At 35.1% G+C, this 18,504-nt stretch overlaps 1 protein-coding gene across 6 annotated transcripts in view; it reads right to left on the reverse strand.

The window, feature by feature from the left end:
• The window catches only part of LOC144446079 (prominin-1-A-like), a 205,878-nt gene that overhangs the window by 40,925 nt on the left and 146,449 nt on the right, over positions 1 to 18,504 (reverse strand). For 4 of the 6 annotated variants that reach the window (XM_078135772.1, XM_078135769.1, XM_078135773.1 and 1 more), the window contains exon 20: positions 319 to 369. The exons of the other annotated variants lie outside the window; for them this stretch is intronic. In XM_078135772.1, coding sequence (XP_077991898.1) covers positions 319 to 369 — 51 coding nt within the window. The remainder of the gene's footprint in view (positions 1 to 318; positions 370 to 18,504) is intronic. 6 annotated transcript variants of the gene reach the window in all.

Genomic DNA, 18,504 nt, shown 5'->3' on the forward strand with positions numbered 1-18,504 from the left:
CCCCGTCCCAGTCTTCGTCCGGCGGGGACTAAAAAGAAGTTGTTATAATAACAATAATTCACATGCATTGTGTTTTACATCAAAATAGTTGTATAGTATAATAATAAGTAATAATTAGCATTATGTTTCTATTTAGTCACTCAACTTTGGCAGTACTTTTAGTTTATGTGTTCTTTTAGTATATTAAATTAATTTCATTATAAACTGATTTACTAGAGTTTAAGTATGACATGTTTATGAGCATAGATGTGAAATATGCTAAAAGTGTGAATTCCGCACAATGAAAATCACTTAGTAACATTGTAGGCAGATACAAACCTGCTAAATGATCTGTTCTCTGCCCATAACCAACAGAATCATAAGTCATAACTGAAAAGAATCAAGGTATAAATACTTCAACAGTTAATAATTTGGGCACAGAAATGAAAATAACGTAAAAAACTTGTATTTTTCTGACAAAACAACTACATGTATACAAGAATAAGAAGCACATCAAATCAAGCTCATACAAACATGTGTTATCTTGAATATGCACAATACAATACAATACACTACATTATTATTATGGTGTGTGTAGTTACTATGGTGTGTGTAGTTACTATGGTGTGTGTAGTTATTATGGTGTGTGTAGTTATTATGGTGTGTATAGTTGGTGTGTGTAGTTACTATGGTGTGTGTAGTTAATATGGTGTGTGCAGTTATTATGGTGTGTGCAGTTATTATGGTGTGTGCAGTTATTATGGTGTGTGTAGTTACTATGGTGTGTGTAGTTACTATGATGTGTGCAGTTACTATGGTGTGTGTAGTTATTATGGTGTGTGCAGTTATTATGGTGTGTGTAGTTATTATGGTGTGTGTAGTTACTATGGTGTGTGTAGTTAATATGGTGTGTGCAGTTACTATGGTGTGTGTAGTTATTATGGTGTGTGTAGTTATTATGGTGTGTGTAGTTACTATGGTGTGTGTAGTTATTATGGTGTGTGTAGTTATTATGGTGTGTGTAGTTATTATGGTGTGTGTAGTTACTATGATGTGTGCAGTTATTATGGTGTGTGTAGTTATTATGGTGTGTGTAGTTACTATGGTGTGTGTAGTTACTATGATGTGTGCAGTTATTATGGTGTGTGTAGTTATTATGGTGTGTGTAGTTACTATGGTGTGTGTAGTTACTATGATGTGTGCAGTTATTATGGTGTGTGCAGTTATTATGGTGTGTGCAGTTATTATGGTGTGTGTAGTTACTATGGTGTGTGCAGTTATTATGGTGTGTGCAGTTATTATGGTGTGTGCAGTTATTATGGTGTGTATAGTTGGTGTGTGTAGTTACTATGGTGTGTGTAGTTATTATGGTGTGTGTAGTTACTATGGTGTGTATAGTTGGTGTGTGTAGTTATTATGGTGTGCAGTTATTATGGTGTGTGTAGTTATTATGGTGTGTGTAGTTGTTATGGTGTGTGTAGTTACTATGGTGTGTATAGTTATTAAGGTGTGTGTAGTTACTATGGTGTGTGTAATTATTATGGTGTGTGTAGTTATTATGGTGTGTGTAGTTGTTATGGTGTGTGTAGTTATTATGGTGTGTGTAGTTGTTATGGTGTGTGTAGTTACTAAGGTGTGTGTAGTTACTATGGTGTGTGTAGTTGTTATGGTGTGTATAATTATTATGGTGTGTGTAGTTACTATGGTGTGTATAGTTGGTGTGTGTAGTTACTATGGTGTGTGTAGTTACTATGGTGTGTGTAGTTATTATGGTGTGTGCAGTTATTATGGTGTGTGTAGTTACTATGGTAAGTGTAGTTACTATGGTAAGTGTAGCTACTATGGTGTGTGTAGTTACTATGGTGTGTATAGTTACTATGGTGTGTGTTGTTACTATGGTGTGTGTAGTTGGTGTGTGTAGTTACTATGGTGTGTGCAGTTATTATGGTGTGTGAAGTTGTTATGGTGTGTGTTTTTACTATGGTGTGTGTAGTCACTATGGTGTGTTATTATTATGGTGTGTGTAGTTACTATGGTGTGTGTAGTTACTATGGTGTGTGTAGTTGGTGTGTGTAGTTACTATGGTGTGTGTAGTTGGTGTGTGTAGTTACTATGGTGTGTGCAGTTATGGTGTGTGTAGTTGTTATGGTGTGTGTAGTTACTATGGTGTGTGTAGTTACTATGTGTGTGTAATTATGATGGTGTGTGTAGTTATTATGGTGTGTGTAGTTATTATGGTGTGTGTAGTTGTTATGGTGTGTGTAGTTACTATGGTGTGTGTAATTATTATGGTGTGTGTAGTTGTTATGGTGTGTGTAGTTATTATTGTGTGTGTAGTTATTGTGGTTTGTGTAGTTAGTATGGTGTGTATAGTTGGTGTGTGTAGTTACTATGGTGTAGTTACCATGGTGTGTGTAGTTACTGTGATGTGTGCAGTTATTATGGTGTGTGTAGTTACTATGGTGTGTGTAATTACTATGGTGTGTGTAGTTACTATGGTGTGTATATTTACTATGGTGTGTGTAGTTACTATGGTGTGTGTAATTACTATGGTGTGTGTAGTTACTATGGTGTGTATAGTTACTATGGTGTGTGTAGTTACTATGGTGTAGTTAGTTATTATGGTGTGTGTAGTTACTATGGTGTGTGTGTAGTTACTATGGTGTGTGTAGTTGTTATGGTGTGTGTAGTTATTATGGTGTGTGTAGTTACTATGGTGTGTAGTTACTATGGTGTGTGTAGTTACTATGGTGTGTATAGTTACTATGGTGTGTGTAGTTATTATGGTGTGTAGTTACTATGGTGTGTGCAGTTACCATGGTGTGTGTAGTTACTATGGTGTGTGTAGTTATTATGGTGTGTGTAGTTGTTAGGGTGTGTGTAGTTACTATGGTGTGTGTAGTTACTATGGTGTATGTAGTTACTATGGTGTAGTTACTATGGTGTGTGTAGTTATTATGGTGTGTGTAATTATTATGGTGTATGTAGTTATTATGGTTTGTGTAGTCATTATGGTGTGCAGTTATAATATAAAAGTGCTGGCCCTGATTTTGAATTTGATTTTCATTTTTAGGCAAGTAATGGTATGTAGTGTGGCATCTGGTAGGTACTATTTCTGGTATTACATGATCCAATGACATTCACTTCATTATCATCACCTACATAAGTGAATGCTATAAAAATAGCGCCAACGGAGTTGTAGCACAATAGACCATTACCCGTCTCGCGGGAGACGCCATTGAGTGCATAGCAACCACATTCGGGTGGTCAAGCTGAAGTGTCAACCGCTTAGCAACACCATTGTTCTCGACGTCACGTACAGTGCAATACGTATGATCATGGAAGTATACTTCCATAGTATGATAGATCAAGGGAAGCAAACTTTTAAAGTATGGTTGTAAAAACGATGTGCGTATGTGAAATTCATAACTAGCCGTCAGACGTGACGGTGATTTTTGGCCGTCTGGGCGCAGATGAAGAGCGGTTGAGATTGACAGTTTCAACATGAACTTGAAAATATTACTAGAGTTGGATCCACTCGAGGATCGCAGGCCCTATGGTTGAAAACTTGCATGTCAGGTCGCGAATATTGTATTCCTATTTTTAAACAACGTCTAAAATTTGATACAATGTCATAACTTTCCCATAGACTTTTTATACGTCGCGTAGCGTCGTCTAAAAACCAACACAACAACGTGTACGCGATCACTTTACTGTATAACGTGCTGTTAATAGTTGGCAATGATGTAATTCTTAGTCCGTAATTCGTCAGCTAAATTCGTCAGGGTCCGCTAAAAACTTTGAAATCGGTTGAGAATTGTTTTCGCTGTCTTTGATTTTATCATATACATTTATAAATGAGCTATATATATGCATTTAAAATTAAAATTTAGAGATACTATGTCGTTTTATTTTACGAATTTGGACTATGAGTTCTACAACATGTTCATCGAACTCAAGTATAAACATGGCTGACACGTACACGTGTTTCACGCATCGCCGGTGATTCCCAATTCTAGTTCCTGACGATTGTATTCCGATTTTACTCTAAGTTATCTTCATACAGTACTAGTCTAGTTCATGACGACCGTATTCCGATTTTACTCTACGTTATTAAGGTAGGGTAAAATTGGAATACGGTCATTGGGAACTAGACTGGTAGATATTGTTGTATGAAGATAACATGTGGTAAAATCGGAATACGATTGTCAGGAACTGATTATGATTTCCCGATCTGTGACGATAATTAAGAACTTTTCAATTCTGAACTCTAGGACCGAAACGGGACATTGGCACTCTAAAAATGTGTAAGACTTTTAGCTTTCGTCCGTATTTGTCAACAGCGTAAATGTCAACGGTTCATAAGGGCTTACGGCTGGTGGATGTGTAGTAGTACTACGCCACACTTCATGTGCATTGCATTCTAATATACTTATATTGAATATTGGTGACGGGAAATGTTTCCACCATGTACATGTGTACTAATAATCAAAACTACTCGATTTTGCTTGTCATCATTATAATTCTCTCCGATGCTAAAGTATGACCAATTGAGAACTTCCCAACCTCGAAAATCCGAGGTTAGTTAATATGCTAAGCTGTTAGAAATGTGTTAATTGGCCTCATCATCTATATCAACAGAAATAAAGAAGTGTCGGGTATTTGCATAATCTTCTTTTCCATCTTTTCATTGTATGCATGGTGCGCTCAGACCACTATAGAAAGAGGTTGTCTTGCTGCTAGACGTTCGGGCTTCTCCCGACGAAGTTCGCTGTGACGGCGAACGCCCATCCTTGTCGTATTGTAAATTCGGAATAACACCTGAGGTCTAGCAGCTAGACTAGGACATGAGTAGCTGTGGCCAGATTCATAGGAAGTATTTATAGTAGGAGCACAGAAACTTCAAAGGCTTATTTATTCTTTATTGTTTAGTATAATGTCGTAGCGTTATTTTACAAATTGTGACGCGAACTTGGCCGCTTTATAATGAACACGCAGGACAATAGCCACCTTAGCTCTGAAATATGATTTGAGAACTCTCTGTCAGCAGTTGTGTCGCAGTTCTCTGAGTGCACATTTCCAAACTTTGACCCGTCTTTTTTACACCTGACCCCATGAAGACGCGACATTACACAAATATCCATTATCGGATAAAATCTGATTTTAGACTCTAGGTTAGATGCTTGCTCTGATTCACTTTTTATGATATTATCCTATAAAAAGTACTCTGTACGTGCGAAGAGTAATATTAGAGTCTAAAATTCGATTTTGTTGGCGTCTGTCAAATCGCTACCTAATCTTGCTGCTAGATGTTCGTGCTTTCTTTCGATACTAATTACTATAAGCGAACGAAGTTCGCAGTTAGGGCTTGCCTTGGATGTTCCATCCTCGATAGCGATGTTCGGTCGTGTGTCGTATTGTATCGGAAGAACATCCGAGGTCTAGCAGATAGACTAATCGCTACCATGAAAAGAGGCCAATGGTTTGCGTGATGTTGAAAATAAAACATCCATATGATTATTATATTGAAACGGCTTAGTGAATACACACAACTAGCACTATAAACGGAGATGTGTTCCAACTCAGACTCAGACCACTAATGAATATTTTCAGTGATCTGAGGTTACACAGACAAGGAACACAAAATTGCAGTCCCGTGCTTTTAAGTTTTATATTGTTTTGCACTCGCAAATCCGTGATCAAAGAATGTACACTTGCTATTGGATCCAGGATGAATAAAGTTTAAACGTTGTAAACCTTTCTCGAATATATTCTGACAGTGATGTTGAATTTGAGGGAAAATTCTGTTTGACAATAGAATAGACTAGCCAAGATTACTGACTACATAGCTCTTCAATGTAAGTGTGAGCAGTGAAGTGAAAACAGCTAGTGTACTTCCCGTTTCTCGGACAAGGCAACATTATATCGCCCTTCACATGCTATTGTTTGTAATTGATAAAACAAAAGGCGTTCTATGGAATATCATATCCCTTCGTCGCTAAAATTAACAGAGACGAGAAAATGACGGAAATGCAAGTTATCGAACAAAATGTGGCGGAGTTTGTAAGGCGGGACTTTGAAATCAGTCGGAACTGGAAAAGTTCCGATTTCGACACCTTTTGTGATCGTACCAGCGACTACTATCGTCAAAAAGATGTAAAATGAGTACATATTCGACCGATTGCTAATATTTGATAGCTTTATAAAAAAAATTATATGTAATTATTTTGTTATTGGTGCGAAAGTATTTTGTTTTCGCACTCGCTATAGGACGGTTACTTTTCGTAGGACGGTGTTGAGCGAAACGCGTGCACCGTCTGCAAGCAGGACTGTGAGCCATGGTACAACATCTGAGCACAGACAAGGAACACAGTTTCTTGTCTGTGATGTGAGGTACAACTACTGACCATTATCGGATTGAGAGGTGTCAACGAGTTCCAGCAAGATGCTTAGTTTAGACAAACAAGTTTTATTTACACATAGCCCCAAAGCATAGGCTGGTGGCGTTATTCACCATATGGGTACAGGTGTAAGAAGGTGCTAAAAGGTGTTACTTTTAGCATCGGCAGAATTGTAATGTTAATTACCATTTCTCAAGATTGAAATATTATAGCCATCTAGTATGCTGCATAAGTTTGGCACTGACAACGTATTCCCAGAAATGACAGTCAGTTCGGAAATATAATGACAGTGTGACACTGGCGTATTTTTCTTTTAACTTGATGTTGACACGCTATATTTTCGCAACATGCTCTTTAGTTCGTGTACTTTCAATTTTTCAATGTCTTCCATGATGACTTAGGATTGTAGATGGTCACAAACGGTAGTATTTTTTTCAGACTAATGCATTGACTTTCATATGAACAACATGGCCACTCCGCAAAGCTTGACCTCCGTAGCAACCGTTGCTAGGTTATTTGCATATCTCGCGAGATCTGCCGCGAGACGGAAAATACTCTATTGTACAGTTTTTAAAATTATTTATTCACCTGCTGATCCACACTAGGTATAGGTATTCATTTGCAGAATGATTATCCAGTTGCATATCCAGCCCTGTTGTTATGTTTGCAATATATGTGATCACTTGCTTGTTGCTATGAGTGTGGTCATGTTGCTAGACATATTTGCATACATTTTTTGAATGCTCGTTCATTTGTTTATCAATACCTGATGTTATCTTGGCGATATACATCATCACATGGCTGTTGCTATAGGTGTAGTCTTGTTACTAAGTATATTTGCATACATTTTTTAAGGTTTATTCATTTATCTATGAATCCCTGTTATCTTTGCAATATATGCAATCATTTGGCTGTTGCTATGGGCATGGTCTTATTGCTGGGCATATTTGCATACATTTTTTGAATGTTTATTCATTTGTCTATTAATCCCTGTTATCTTTGTAATATATGTGATCGTTTGGCGGTTCCTATGGGTGTGGTCTTGTTGCTAGGCATATTTACATACATTTTTGGAATGTATATTCAGTTGTCTATTAATCCGTTACCTTTGCAATATATGCATAATTTTTTGAATGTTTGTTCACTTGTCTAAGAATCCCTGTTATCTTTGTGATACACACAATTGTTTGGCTGTTGGTATGGTGTGGTCATGGTTGCTAGGGATATTTGCATACATTTTTGAATGTTTACTCACCTACACTATATACATGTTGTAACACTATATACATGTTGTAACACTATATACATGTAACACTATCTACATGTTGTAACACTATATACATGTTGTAACACTATATACATGTTGTAACACTATCTACATGTTGTAACACTATCTACATGTTGTGACACTATATACATGTTGTAATACTATCTACATGATGTAACACTATATACATGTTGTAACACTATATACATGTTGTAACACTATCTACATGTTGTAACACTATATACATGTTGTAACACTATATACATGTTGTAATACTATATACATGTAACACTACATGATGTAACACTATATACATGTTGTAACACTATCTACATGTTGTAACACTATCTACATGTTGTAATACTATCTACATGTTGTAACACTATATACATGTTGTAACACTATATACATGTTGTAACACTATATACATGTAACACTATCTACATGTTGTAACACTATCTACATGTTGTAACACTATATACATGTTATAACACTATATACATGTTGTAACACTATCTACATGTTGTAACACTATATACATGTTGTAACACTATATACATGTTGTAACACTATCTACATGTTGTAACACTATCTACGTGTTGTAACACTATATAAATGTTGTAATACTATCTACATGTAACACTACATGTTGTAACACTATATACATGTTGTAACACTATCTACATGTTGTAACACTATATACATGTTGTAACACTATATACATGTTGTAACACTATCTACATGTTGTAACACTATATACGTGTTGTAACACTATATACATGATGTAACACTATCTACATGTTGTAACACTATATACATGTTGTAACACTATCTACATGTTGTAACACTATCTACGTGTTGTAACACTATATACATGTTGTAATACTATCTACATGTAACACTACATGTTGTAACACTATATACATGTTGTAACACTATCTACATGTTGTAACACTATATACATGTTGTAACACTATATACATGTTGTAACACTATCTACATGTTGTAACACTATCTACGTGTTGTAACACTATATACATGTTGTAATACTATCTACATGTAACACTACATGTTGTAACACTATATACATGTTGTAACACTATCTACGTGCTGTAACACTATATACATGTTGTAATACTATATACATGTAACACTACATGTTGTAACACTATATACATGTTGTAACACTATATACATGTTGTAACACTATATACATGTTGTAACACTATCTACATGTTGTAACACTATCTACATGATGTAACACTATCTACATGTTGTAACACTATATACATGTTGTAACACTATCTACATGTTGTAACACTATCTACATGATGTAACACTATCTACATGTTGTAACACTATATACATGTTGTAATACTATATACATGATGTAACACTATATACATGTTGTAACACTATATACATGTTGTAACACTATATACATGTTGTAACACTATCTACATGTTGTAACACTATATACATGATGTAACACTATCTACATGTTGTAACACTATATACATGTTGTAACACTATCTACATGTTGTAACACTATCTACATGTTGTGACACTATATACATGTTGTAATACTATCTACATGATGTAACACTATATACATGTTGTAACACTATATACATGTTGTAACACTATCTACGTGCTGTAACACTATATACATGTTGTAACACTATCTACATGTTGTAACACTATCTACATGTTGTAACACTATCTACATGTTGTAACACTATATACATGTTGTAACACTATATACATGTAACACTATCTACATGTTGTAACACTATATACATGTTGTAACACTATATACATGTTATAACACTATATACATGTTGTAACACTATCTACATGTTGTAACACTATATACATGTTGTAACACTATATACATGTTGTAACACTATATACATGTTGTAACACTATATACATGTTGTAACACTATCTACATGTTGTAACACTATATACATGTTGTAACACTATATACATGTTGTAACACTATATGGATGTTGTCATACTATCTCTGTGTTGTAACACTATCTACATATTCTAACACTATCTACATCTACATGTTGTAACACTATCTACATATTCTAACACTATCTACACACAGGTTAACAATAGATATCACAAGGACACCACTTGTGTTATCTAAACTTGAAAATATAGCATACCCAGGGAATTGAGGAAGTATAAAGGGTCATTGTGCTGATATAGATTCGAACCAGGGGTAATAATTGTACAGTGCTTTCAGCACAGAGTGGGAAAGCGCTATATAAGAACTAACATTATCATCATTATTAGAAGAGCAATGGATCCAGTAATTGTATTGATGGTGATAACATAGAATTGACAGCCATTGCACCTAATATTACATCACCATCCATTTCCCAGAGACATTTCAAAGTGCATAAAGTATGTGTACTGGTTCCATTGATCTCAAAGCTTGCCTAGAGTTACACCAGCTATAATAATACAAGATAATTACATTGACAGCAGAAAAAAATGATACGAGTGCATTGAAAGACAAAATGAAAATGCAGCATTATATACAGCTTAGACCAAAGCAAGGGAAGTATAAAATAACAGAAATTGCCAAAAAGCCAACATGGAAATCCTACCTTTCTACAAGACAAAAACAGATAGACAAAATTGTGCTTTAAAAGTTTAAGTAAAGGTCATATTACATACAAGTTATGGTACAGAAAATGTTAATAATAAAGGACTCAGTAGTTGGTTTCAGTTTAATTCTTTTTATTTTTTTTTACAACCAAAACAACACAGCAGAGAAAATAGAAGATATATACAATGTTAATAGTAAAAAAAAGGGAAAATATATATATACAATAGTTTTAGTCTTGAGAAGTAGGATTTCCATGTGGGGTGTAAAAAAATTTACTTTCATTATCTATATGTCAGTATATAGGAAGGATATTAAAATTTTAAGTTTAGTTATTGTTTTTTACAAAGAGTATGAATATATAATATAGCATTCCAAATCTTTGCGCATGCATACAATATGGAATGCTTTGATGTCAATGTGAAAAATTATTACAAGTGACTACCAATATAGTAACAAAATGTGACAAGACTTTCTGATACACAGCCCCCTCTAGTGGCAGCATACAGTAAAGGTAAAATTTCAATGTAAACTGTGACAATGATTCAGGGCTGAGTACACTTGACCTTTGTAAATGGCAAGACAGTTTGAACTCCACTAGTTTGATGCATGGCTTTATTGGAAAGTCTACCTATATGGGCAAATAGTTGATAGTTTGGATGGTATGTAGTTGATAGTTTGGATGGCAAGTAGTCAATAGTTTGGATGGTAAGTAGTTGATAGTTTGGATGGTAAGTAGTCAATAGTTTGGATGGTAAGTAGTTGATAGTTTGGATGGCAAGTAGTCAATAGTTTGGATGGTAAGTAGTTGATAGTTTGGATGGCAAGTAGTTGATAGTTTGGATGGCAAGTAGTTGATAGTTTGGATGGTAAGTAGTTGATAGTTTGGATGGTATGTAGTTGATAGTTTGGATGGTAAGTAGTGAATAGTTTGGATGGTATGTAGTTGATAGTTTGGATGGCAAGTAGTTGATAGTTTGGATGGTAAGTAGTTGATAGTTTGGATGGTATGTAGTTGATAGTTTGGATGGCAAGTAGTCAATAGTTTGGATGGTAAGTAGTTGATAGTTTGGATGGCAAGTAGTTGATAGTTTGGATGGTAAGTAGTTGATAGTTTGGATGGTATGTAGTTGATAGTTTGGATGGCAAATAGTTGATAGTTTGGATGGTAAGTAGTGAATAGTTTGGATGGTAAGTAGTTGATAGTTTGGATAGTAAGTAGTTGATAGTTTGGATGGCAAGTAGTCAATAGTTTGGATGGTAAGTAGTCAATAGTTTGGATGGTAAGTAGTGAATAGTTTGGATGGTAAGTAATTGATGGTTTGGATGGTAAGTAGGATGATATGACTGTATATGATATGTCACAGGCATCTAAATTCACATGGTACACTGTGTGTCTTTAACACTTCATTCTACAAAGTGCTTATAAACTAAATCAAAATATTGATATATTCCTACCAGATGACAGAAAGAAATAGAATAACATTGTCCTTCCAAAGTACTGAAATGACATTAATTACATGTAGACGTGTCATAAATTTGAATTAGAAACCACTTAATTGTACCATGATATTAAATGTGAAACTTCAATATTGATAAACTAAGATCATTAATGAGCTTGCAAGTGTCACTTAGGCATGATTTGTGTACTATTGATCCATTTGCGAATAGATGCTGTGTAAAATAGTATGCTACACATGTCAATGTATGGTATTAAAATTATATCATTCCGTCACTTATACACTTTTTATACATAAGCTGACTGTAAGATTATACTAGTAACATTTCTTTTGTAAATGACTATTTGATATTCAAATCACATAACATATCCAGATAAACACTACTTTTCATGGACTCAAAGCTGGTTTGACATATTGTTATACAAAACTGATTTCAAACAGAACTTACATTGAACTAATTCAAACATGAGATGACACTGTACCAAAATATACTCAGTAAGAAAACAAAATAGAGCTTTGAAAAATAGCGCCAATGACGTTGTAGCACAACTATACAGTTTTTAAAAATGTTTATCGACATGCTGATCCATGCTAGGTATAGGTGTTCAATTGCTGAATGATTATCCAGTTGCCTATCCAACCCTGTTGTTATCTTTGCAATATACATGATCATTTGGCTGTTGCTATGGGTGTAGTCATGTTGCTAGCCATATTTGCACACATTTTTGAATGCTTGTTCACTTATCTATGAATCCCTGTTATCTTTGCAATATACATGTTCATTTTGCTGTTGCTATGGGCGTGGTCTTGTTGCTAGGTATATTTGCATAGATTTTTTGAATGTTTATTCACTTGTCTATTAATCCCTGTTGCTATCAGCATGGTCATGGTTGCTAGGGATATTTACATACATTTTTATTTTAAAATATGTTTATTCACTTGCCTACCAGATGATGTTATTTGACCAAAAAATACTGTCATTTGGTTGTTACTAAGGGAATGGTCATGGTTGCTCGGGCCAATTGTGGCAAAATGTTTTGAAGAAAATCTGCAAAATACCACTTCTAGAAACATCTCACCAAGCTTCACTCTCATTGACCAAGAACCTTTTGAGATATATGTTTTTGTCCAAAATTCACATTTTCCACCTAATTTGCATATTGCTAATGAGATCTTTACATGCTTAACATTTCTTCATCTTTACACTCCTAAATGCATCGCCATTAATTTCATCCCAATCTGCTCAGCAGGTTTGGAATTAAAGGTTTTTGACCAAGACCCTCGTTTTAGCCCTGATTTGCATATTACTGATGGAATTATGTCATGAACAAATCTTAATCTATACACCCCTAACAACTTTCCCACCAAATTTCAGAACGATCTGCCCAGTAGTTTTTGAGTTTGAGTTTTTTGACCAAAATTCACATTTTTTTACACAAATCACACATCGTTGGTAAGATCATTTTGATTTGAACAATTTCCCAACTAGACACCCAAGGTAATGGACCCATCAAATATCATGGCAATCAGTTCAGTGGTTTTTGACTTTGAAGTTGTTTACACACACTGTCACATCCACAGACAGACAGACAGACACTTTGCTATGCCTATAGCACTACTGAACCTTATCAGTTGTGTTATGCTAAAAATGAAGGTCTGACAAATGTAGCCTGAAACATCCAGGCATTGCTTCTGTCAATGCACTCCCTCACAGTGGGATAGTGAGTGGTTACATAGGCAGACCAATGACTGGACCTTTCTGACTTTTATGACAGAAGGGAGAGTGTGTGAGGTTAAACAATGTAGACTAATTAACCACTCAGTTGGTAACCAGTGACAAGAGAGAGAACAATTCTGTTTGTCTGGATGATAAGTGAAAAACAATAGAACAGAAGAGATGAAGTCAAAATGAAAAGTTTTTCAATGGTTACAATAGTGATGATACATGACAGGACTAAATGTGGCTAAATTATATCAACATAACTGAATACCGGTACATGTAGTACATATAAATGATATCATTATAAGACTTGCCAACATCCACAAACTGACATCAAGTATCACATTAATACCCCCCCCCCCCCTCACGCACACAAACCATTGTTGTTGTATTTATCCATGACCCCCTCCACCACCACCACCACCACCACTGTTTTGGCATAACCATGCATCACATATAAAACAAGTCTTCATAGAAGACATAGCCTCTCACAAGTGAGCAATTACTTGACACCTCTAAATTTCATTAAAGGCAGATGTCCCCATATAAAGGGGATTATGGGTAATGTATGCATATGCGGGAAATTCAAACTGCTGTAAGGAGCACTGACTTTGCCCTCATAGTCATATCTTCATCCCATTTTGCACTGAAAAAGTTTCACATGGCTCTCATATTTCATATATACTGTTTGTAAATATATAGTGATTACAACTGAGTAGAAATAACTGACGTTAACTAAGTTTGGTAGTCAATATAGCAGGTTTACCATCAAACTGACGCAAAATTTGTTTCAAATTTGTCTAGTAACAAGTCATTGAGAATGACATAGTCCCCGCTATGATTGGGTTTTAAGGAACTGGCAGTTTATGTTGTCATTTTCAAACCTGGTTAATGTTGTTTGGCTTCATATGGTTGTTTTTGATATCACTACTCTGATCACGCAACAACACTTGTGAACCTAAATCAAACAGACTTAGGTATGTTGTGTCTGCTCGTTGGACATGGAATATGCCTACTCATGTTGTGTTGGGGGACCTGTTCAAGCATGTCTGAGTTATGGCTTTGGACATGGAAAATTCGCAAACAAAATGGCTGCCAGGCAGCCATATTGTATCGTATCACGACAACAATGAATATGCACATGTATGTCATAAAACACTGTCCTAATACCAACTTTGAATGAGATCTGTTCAAGCATGTCTGAGTTTTGGCTTTGGACAGGGAAAATTCGCAAACAAAATGGCTGCTAGGTGGCCATATTGGATCGTATCATGAAACAAATTGACGTGCATATGTATGCCATAGTATGTTGCCCCTGTACCAAGTTTGAAAAAAATCGGTCAAGGCATCTCCAAGAAACGGTGATGGACGGACGGAACCCAATCCATAAGTCCTGTCCTGGACTTCGTCCGGCGGGGACTAAAAACCGTTGGCCAAGTTGTCAATTAGGCTTACAAGTTACACAAAGCATGATAAGACACTGTGAATGGTGCAAATAAACAACATGTGAAATGCCAAATATCAAATGCAAACAATACAAGTGAACAAAAGGGTCTGTATGCACTCTATTAGCATATGTGCGAACAGTATGTGAAAATGATACATTGTTTAATACTACCAGATTTAAACTGAATGCCTCCCGTAAGGGAATCACTAATTATGCAAATAACTCATTAAATTAAAAAAAACAATGCTTTGTTTTTGGACAAGCGTGCTTTCTTAGGTTAATGTATGTAAGAGTGTATGATACTGCTTAATTACTGAATATCGTTTATTATTCAAAATACTCATTAAAGGTAAAAGTTGTAGCAACAAACTTCATAGGACAGGTGCGTATTATTATGGTTTATATATGTATCATATTATACGAAATTTGAAGTATGCAGTCGTAAGATATAGCCTAATTACCTAAAATCATTAATTCTGCAAATTTTTCATTAAAACTGTAAGCTATATCAAAAATGTTATAGGACATATCCGCTTTGTTATGGTTAACATATGTACTAAATTGTATTGAAATTGAAGTATGCAGTCGTAAGATATAGCCTAATTACCGAAAATCATTAATTATACAAATTATTCATTAACACTGTAAGGTACATCAACTAACTTTATAGGACATACACAATGTGTTATGGTTAATGTATGTACTGAATTATATTGAAATTGAAGTAGGCAGTCGTAAGATATAGCCTAATTACCAAGAATCATTAATTATGCAAATTATTCATTAACACTGAAAGGTACATCAACAAGCTTTACAGGATATATGCGATTGTTAAGGTTAACGTGTGTACTGAATTATATTGAAATTGAAGTATGTATTCTTAAGATATAGCCTAGTTACCGAAAAACATTAATTATGCAAATTATTCATTAACACTGCAAGGTACATCAACAAACTTGATAGGACATATGTGTTTTCTTATGGTTAACGTATGTTCTAAATTATGTTGAATTTGAAGTATGCATTCTTAAGATATAGCCTAATTACCAAAAATACCGCCAATGGCGTTGTAGCATACTAATAACTGTACAGTTTTAAATGTTTATCCATATGCTAGTCCATGCTAACAATAGGTGTTCATTGCTGAATAACTATCCAGTTGCCTATCCAACCATGTTGCTATCTTTACGATAAATGCTATCATTTGGCTGTTGCTATGGGCGTGGTCATGTTGTTAGATATATTTGCATACATTTATGTATGTTTTTGTTCACTTGTGTATGAATTCCTGATATTGTCTTTGCAATACACGTGATCATTTGGCTGTTGCTATGGGCATGGTCTTGTTGCTAGGCAAATTTAAATACATTTTTTGAATGTTTATTCAATTGTCTTGTTATCTTTGTGAAATACACCACCGTTTGGCTGTTGCCATGGGCGTGGTCATGGTTACTAGGGTATTTGTATACATTTTTTGAATGTTTATTCATTTGTCTTTCTATTCCTGTTGTTATCTTTGCAAAATACGTGATTATTTGGCTGTTGCTATGGGTGTGGTCTTGTTGCTATGCAAATTTACATATATTTTTTGAATGTTTATTCAATTGTCTATTAAACCCTGTTGTTATCTTTGTGAAATACACCACTGTTTGGCTGTTGCTATGGGCGTGGTCATGGTTGCTAGGGTATTTGCACACATTTTTTGAATGTTTACTCACTTGCCTACCAGATGATGTTGTTATTTGACCAAAATATACTGCCATTTGGTTGTTGCTAAAGGGCGTGGTCATGGTCGCTAGGGCCAATTTTGTCAAAATATTTTGAAGAAAATCTGCAGAATAACAGTTTCAGAAACATCTCGCCAAGTTTCAGACTCATTGACCAAGTACTTTTTGAGATATAAGTTTTTGACCAAAAATGAACATTCTTACACCTAATTTGCATATCACTCATGGAATCATTGTATGCTTAATATATCTTCGTCCATACATCCCTAGATGCATCCCCATCAAATTTCAGCCCAATCTGCTCAGTGGTTTTGGAATTATAGATTTTTAACCAAAAAGACACATTTTTAGCCCTAATTTGCATATCACTGATGGAATCATCATGTCATGAACAAATCTTACTTTACACCCCCTAAAGAATCTTCCCACCAAATTTTGCACCAATCTGCCCAGTAGTTTGTGAGTTTAAGTTTTTTGACCAAAAATCACATTTTTGACCCAAATCACATACCTGTGATGCGATCATTTTGATTTGAACAATTTCCCAACTAGACACCCAAGGTAATGGACCCACCAAATATCATGGCAATCGGTTCAGCAGTTTTTGACTTTAAGTTGTTTACACACATACACACACACACACACACACACACAGACAGACAGACAGACAGACAGACAGACGCCGGGCGATCCCTATAGCACTACTGAACCTCAGTTCAGTTGTGCTAAAAATCATGTTTTTTTACCCAAATCAATGATCACCCTCTTGCATTTTCATTTCAAACTTAGTAAAATTTCCACCAAGAAAGAAAGGGCATATTTACCAGTCTTATTTACATAACCTATTGTAATAACTGGATTTAGAATGTGCATATGAACTTTGCCCAGTGATTATATAAAGTTACCTAACACATCCCCTCATGGTGTTCACTGAGAACAAAGAAGATTTTGAAGGAAAATCACATTTTTTGACCCAAATCACACACCTGTGATGCGATCATTTTGATTTGAACAATTTCCCAACTAGACACCCAAGGTAATGGACCCACCAAATATCATGGCAATCGGTTCAGCAGTTTTTGACTTTAAGTTGTTTACACACATACACACACACAGACAGACAGACGCCGGGCGATCCCTATAGCACTACTGAACCTCAGTTCAGTTGTGCTAAAAATAATTAATTATGCAAATTATTCATTAATGCTGTAAGGTACATCAACGAATTTTATAGGACAAATGTATGTTGTTTTGTTTAACGAATACACTAAATTATATTGAAATTGAAGTATGCAGTCTTAAGATATTGCATAATTAGTTGATTTCATTACTATGCAAATTTCTCTAATTAAACATTAACAGATCTGGCTCAAAACCTAATCAGGTCTAGCCATTACCCTAAAGATTATATATTCCAAATTTCATTAAAATTGAGCCAGCCGATTTTTAGAAAATGATGACACAGACACACAGACAGACACACAGACAGACATTCCCCTTTTAATACCTCCCGTACCCTTACGGGAGGTAAAAATAGAATGACATTACAATGAAACCAAAATGTTTCTCTGTTCCTCAGTTTGATCAATATACATTCTGGGTTGCTACATTCCTTGGTAAATCACAATTTCATTCTACAACTTTTTGTGTGCATGCCAAATTGAAGTGTTTTCTGTCAAGTAGTTGTGTCTTTGATGTACCTAGTAGGCAGTGATGTAGATAATAGCCGGTTACCGGTCACAAGCCCAGCTATAAGTATAACAGTTGTGGGACCGGCTTATTAGGAAAGTACTCAAACCTGACGATCATTATTTAAGGCTGGAAAATTAAATATGAGTTGCACAGAAGACTTCTGTCGTTTAGATTTCAAAATCAGTTCA

This window comes from Glandiceps talaboti, chromosome 15 (genome assembly GCF_964340395.1).
Source record: "Glandiceps talaboti chromosome 15, keGlaTala1.1, whole genome shotgun sequence".
NCBI lineage: Eukaryota > Metazoa > Hemichordata > Enteropneusta > Spengelidae > Glandiceps > Glandiceps talaboti.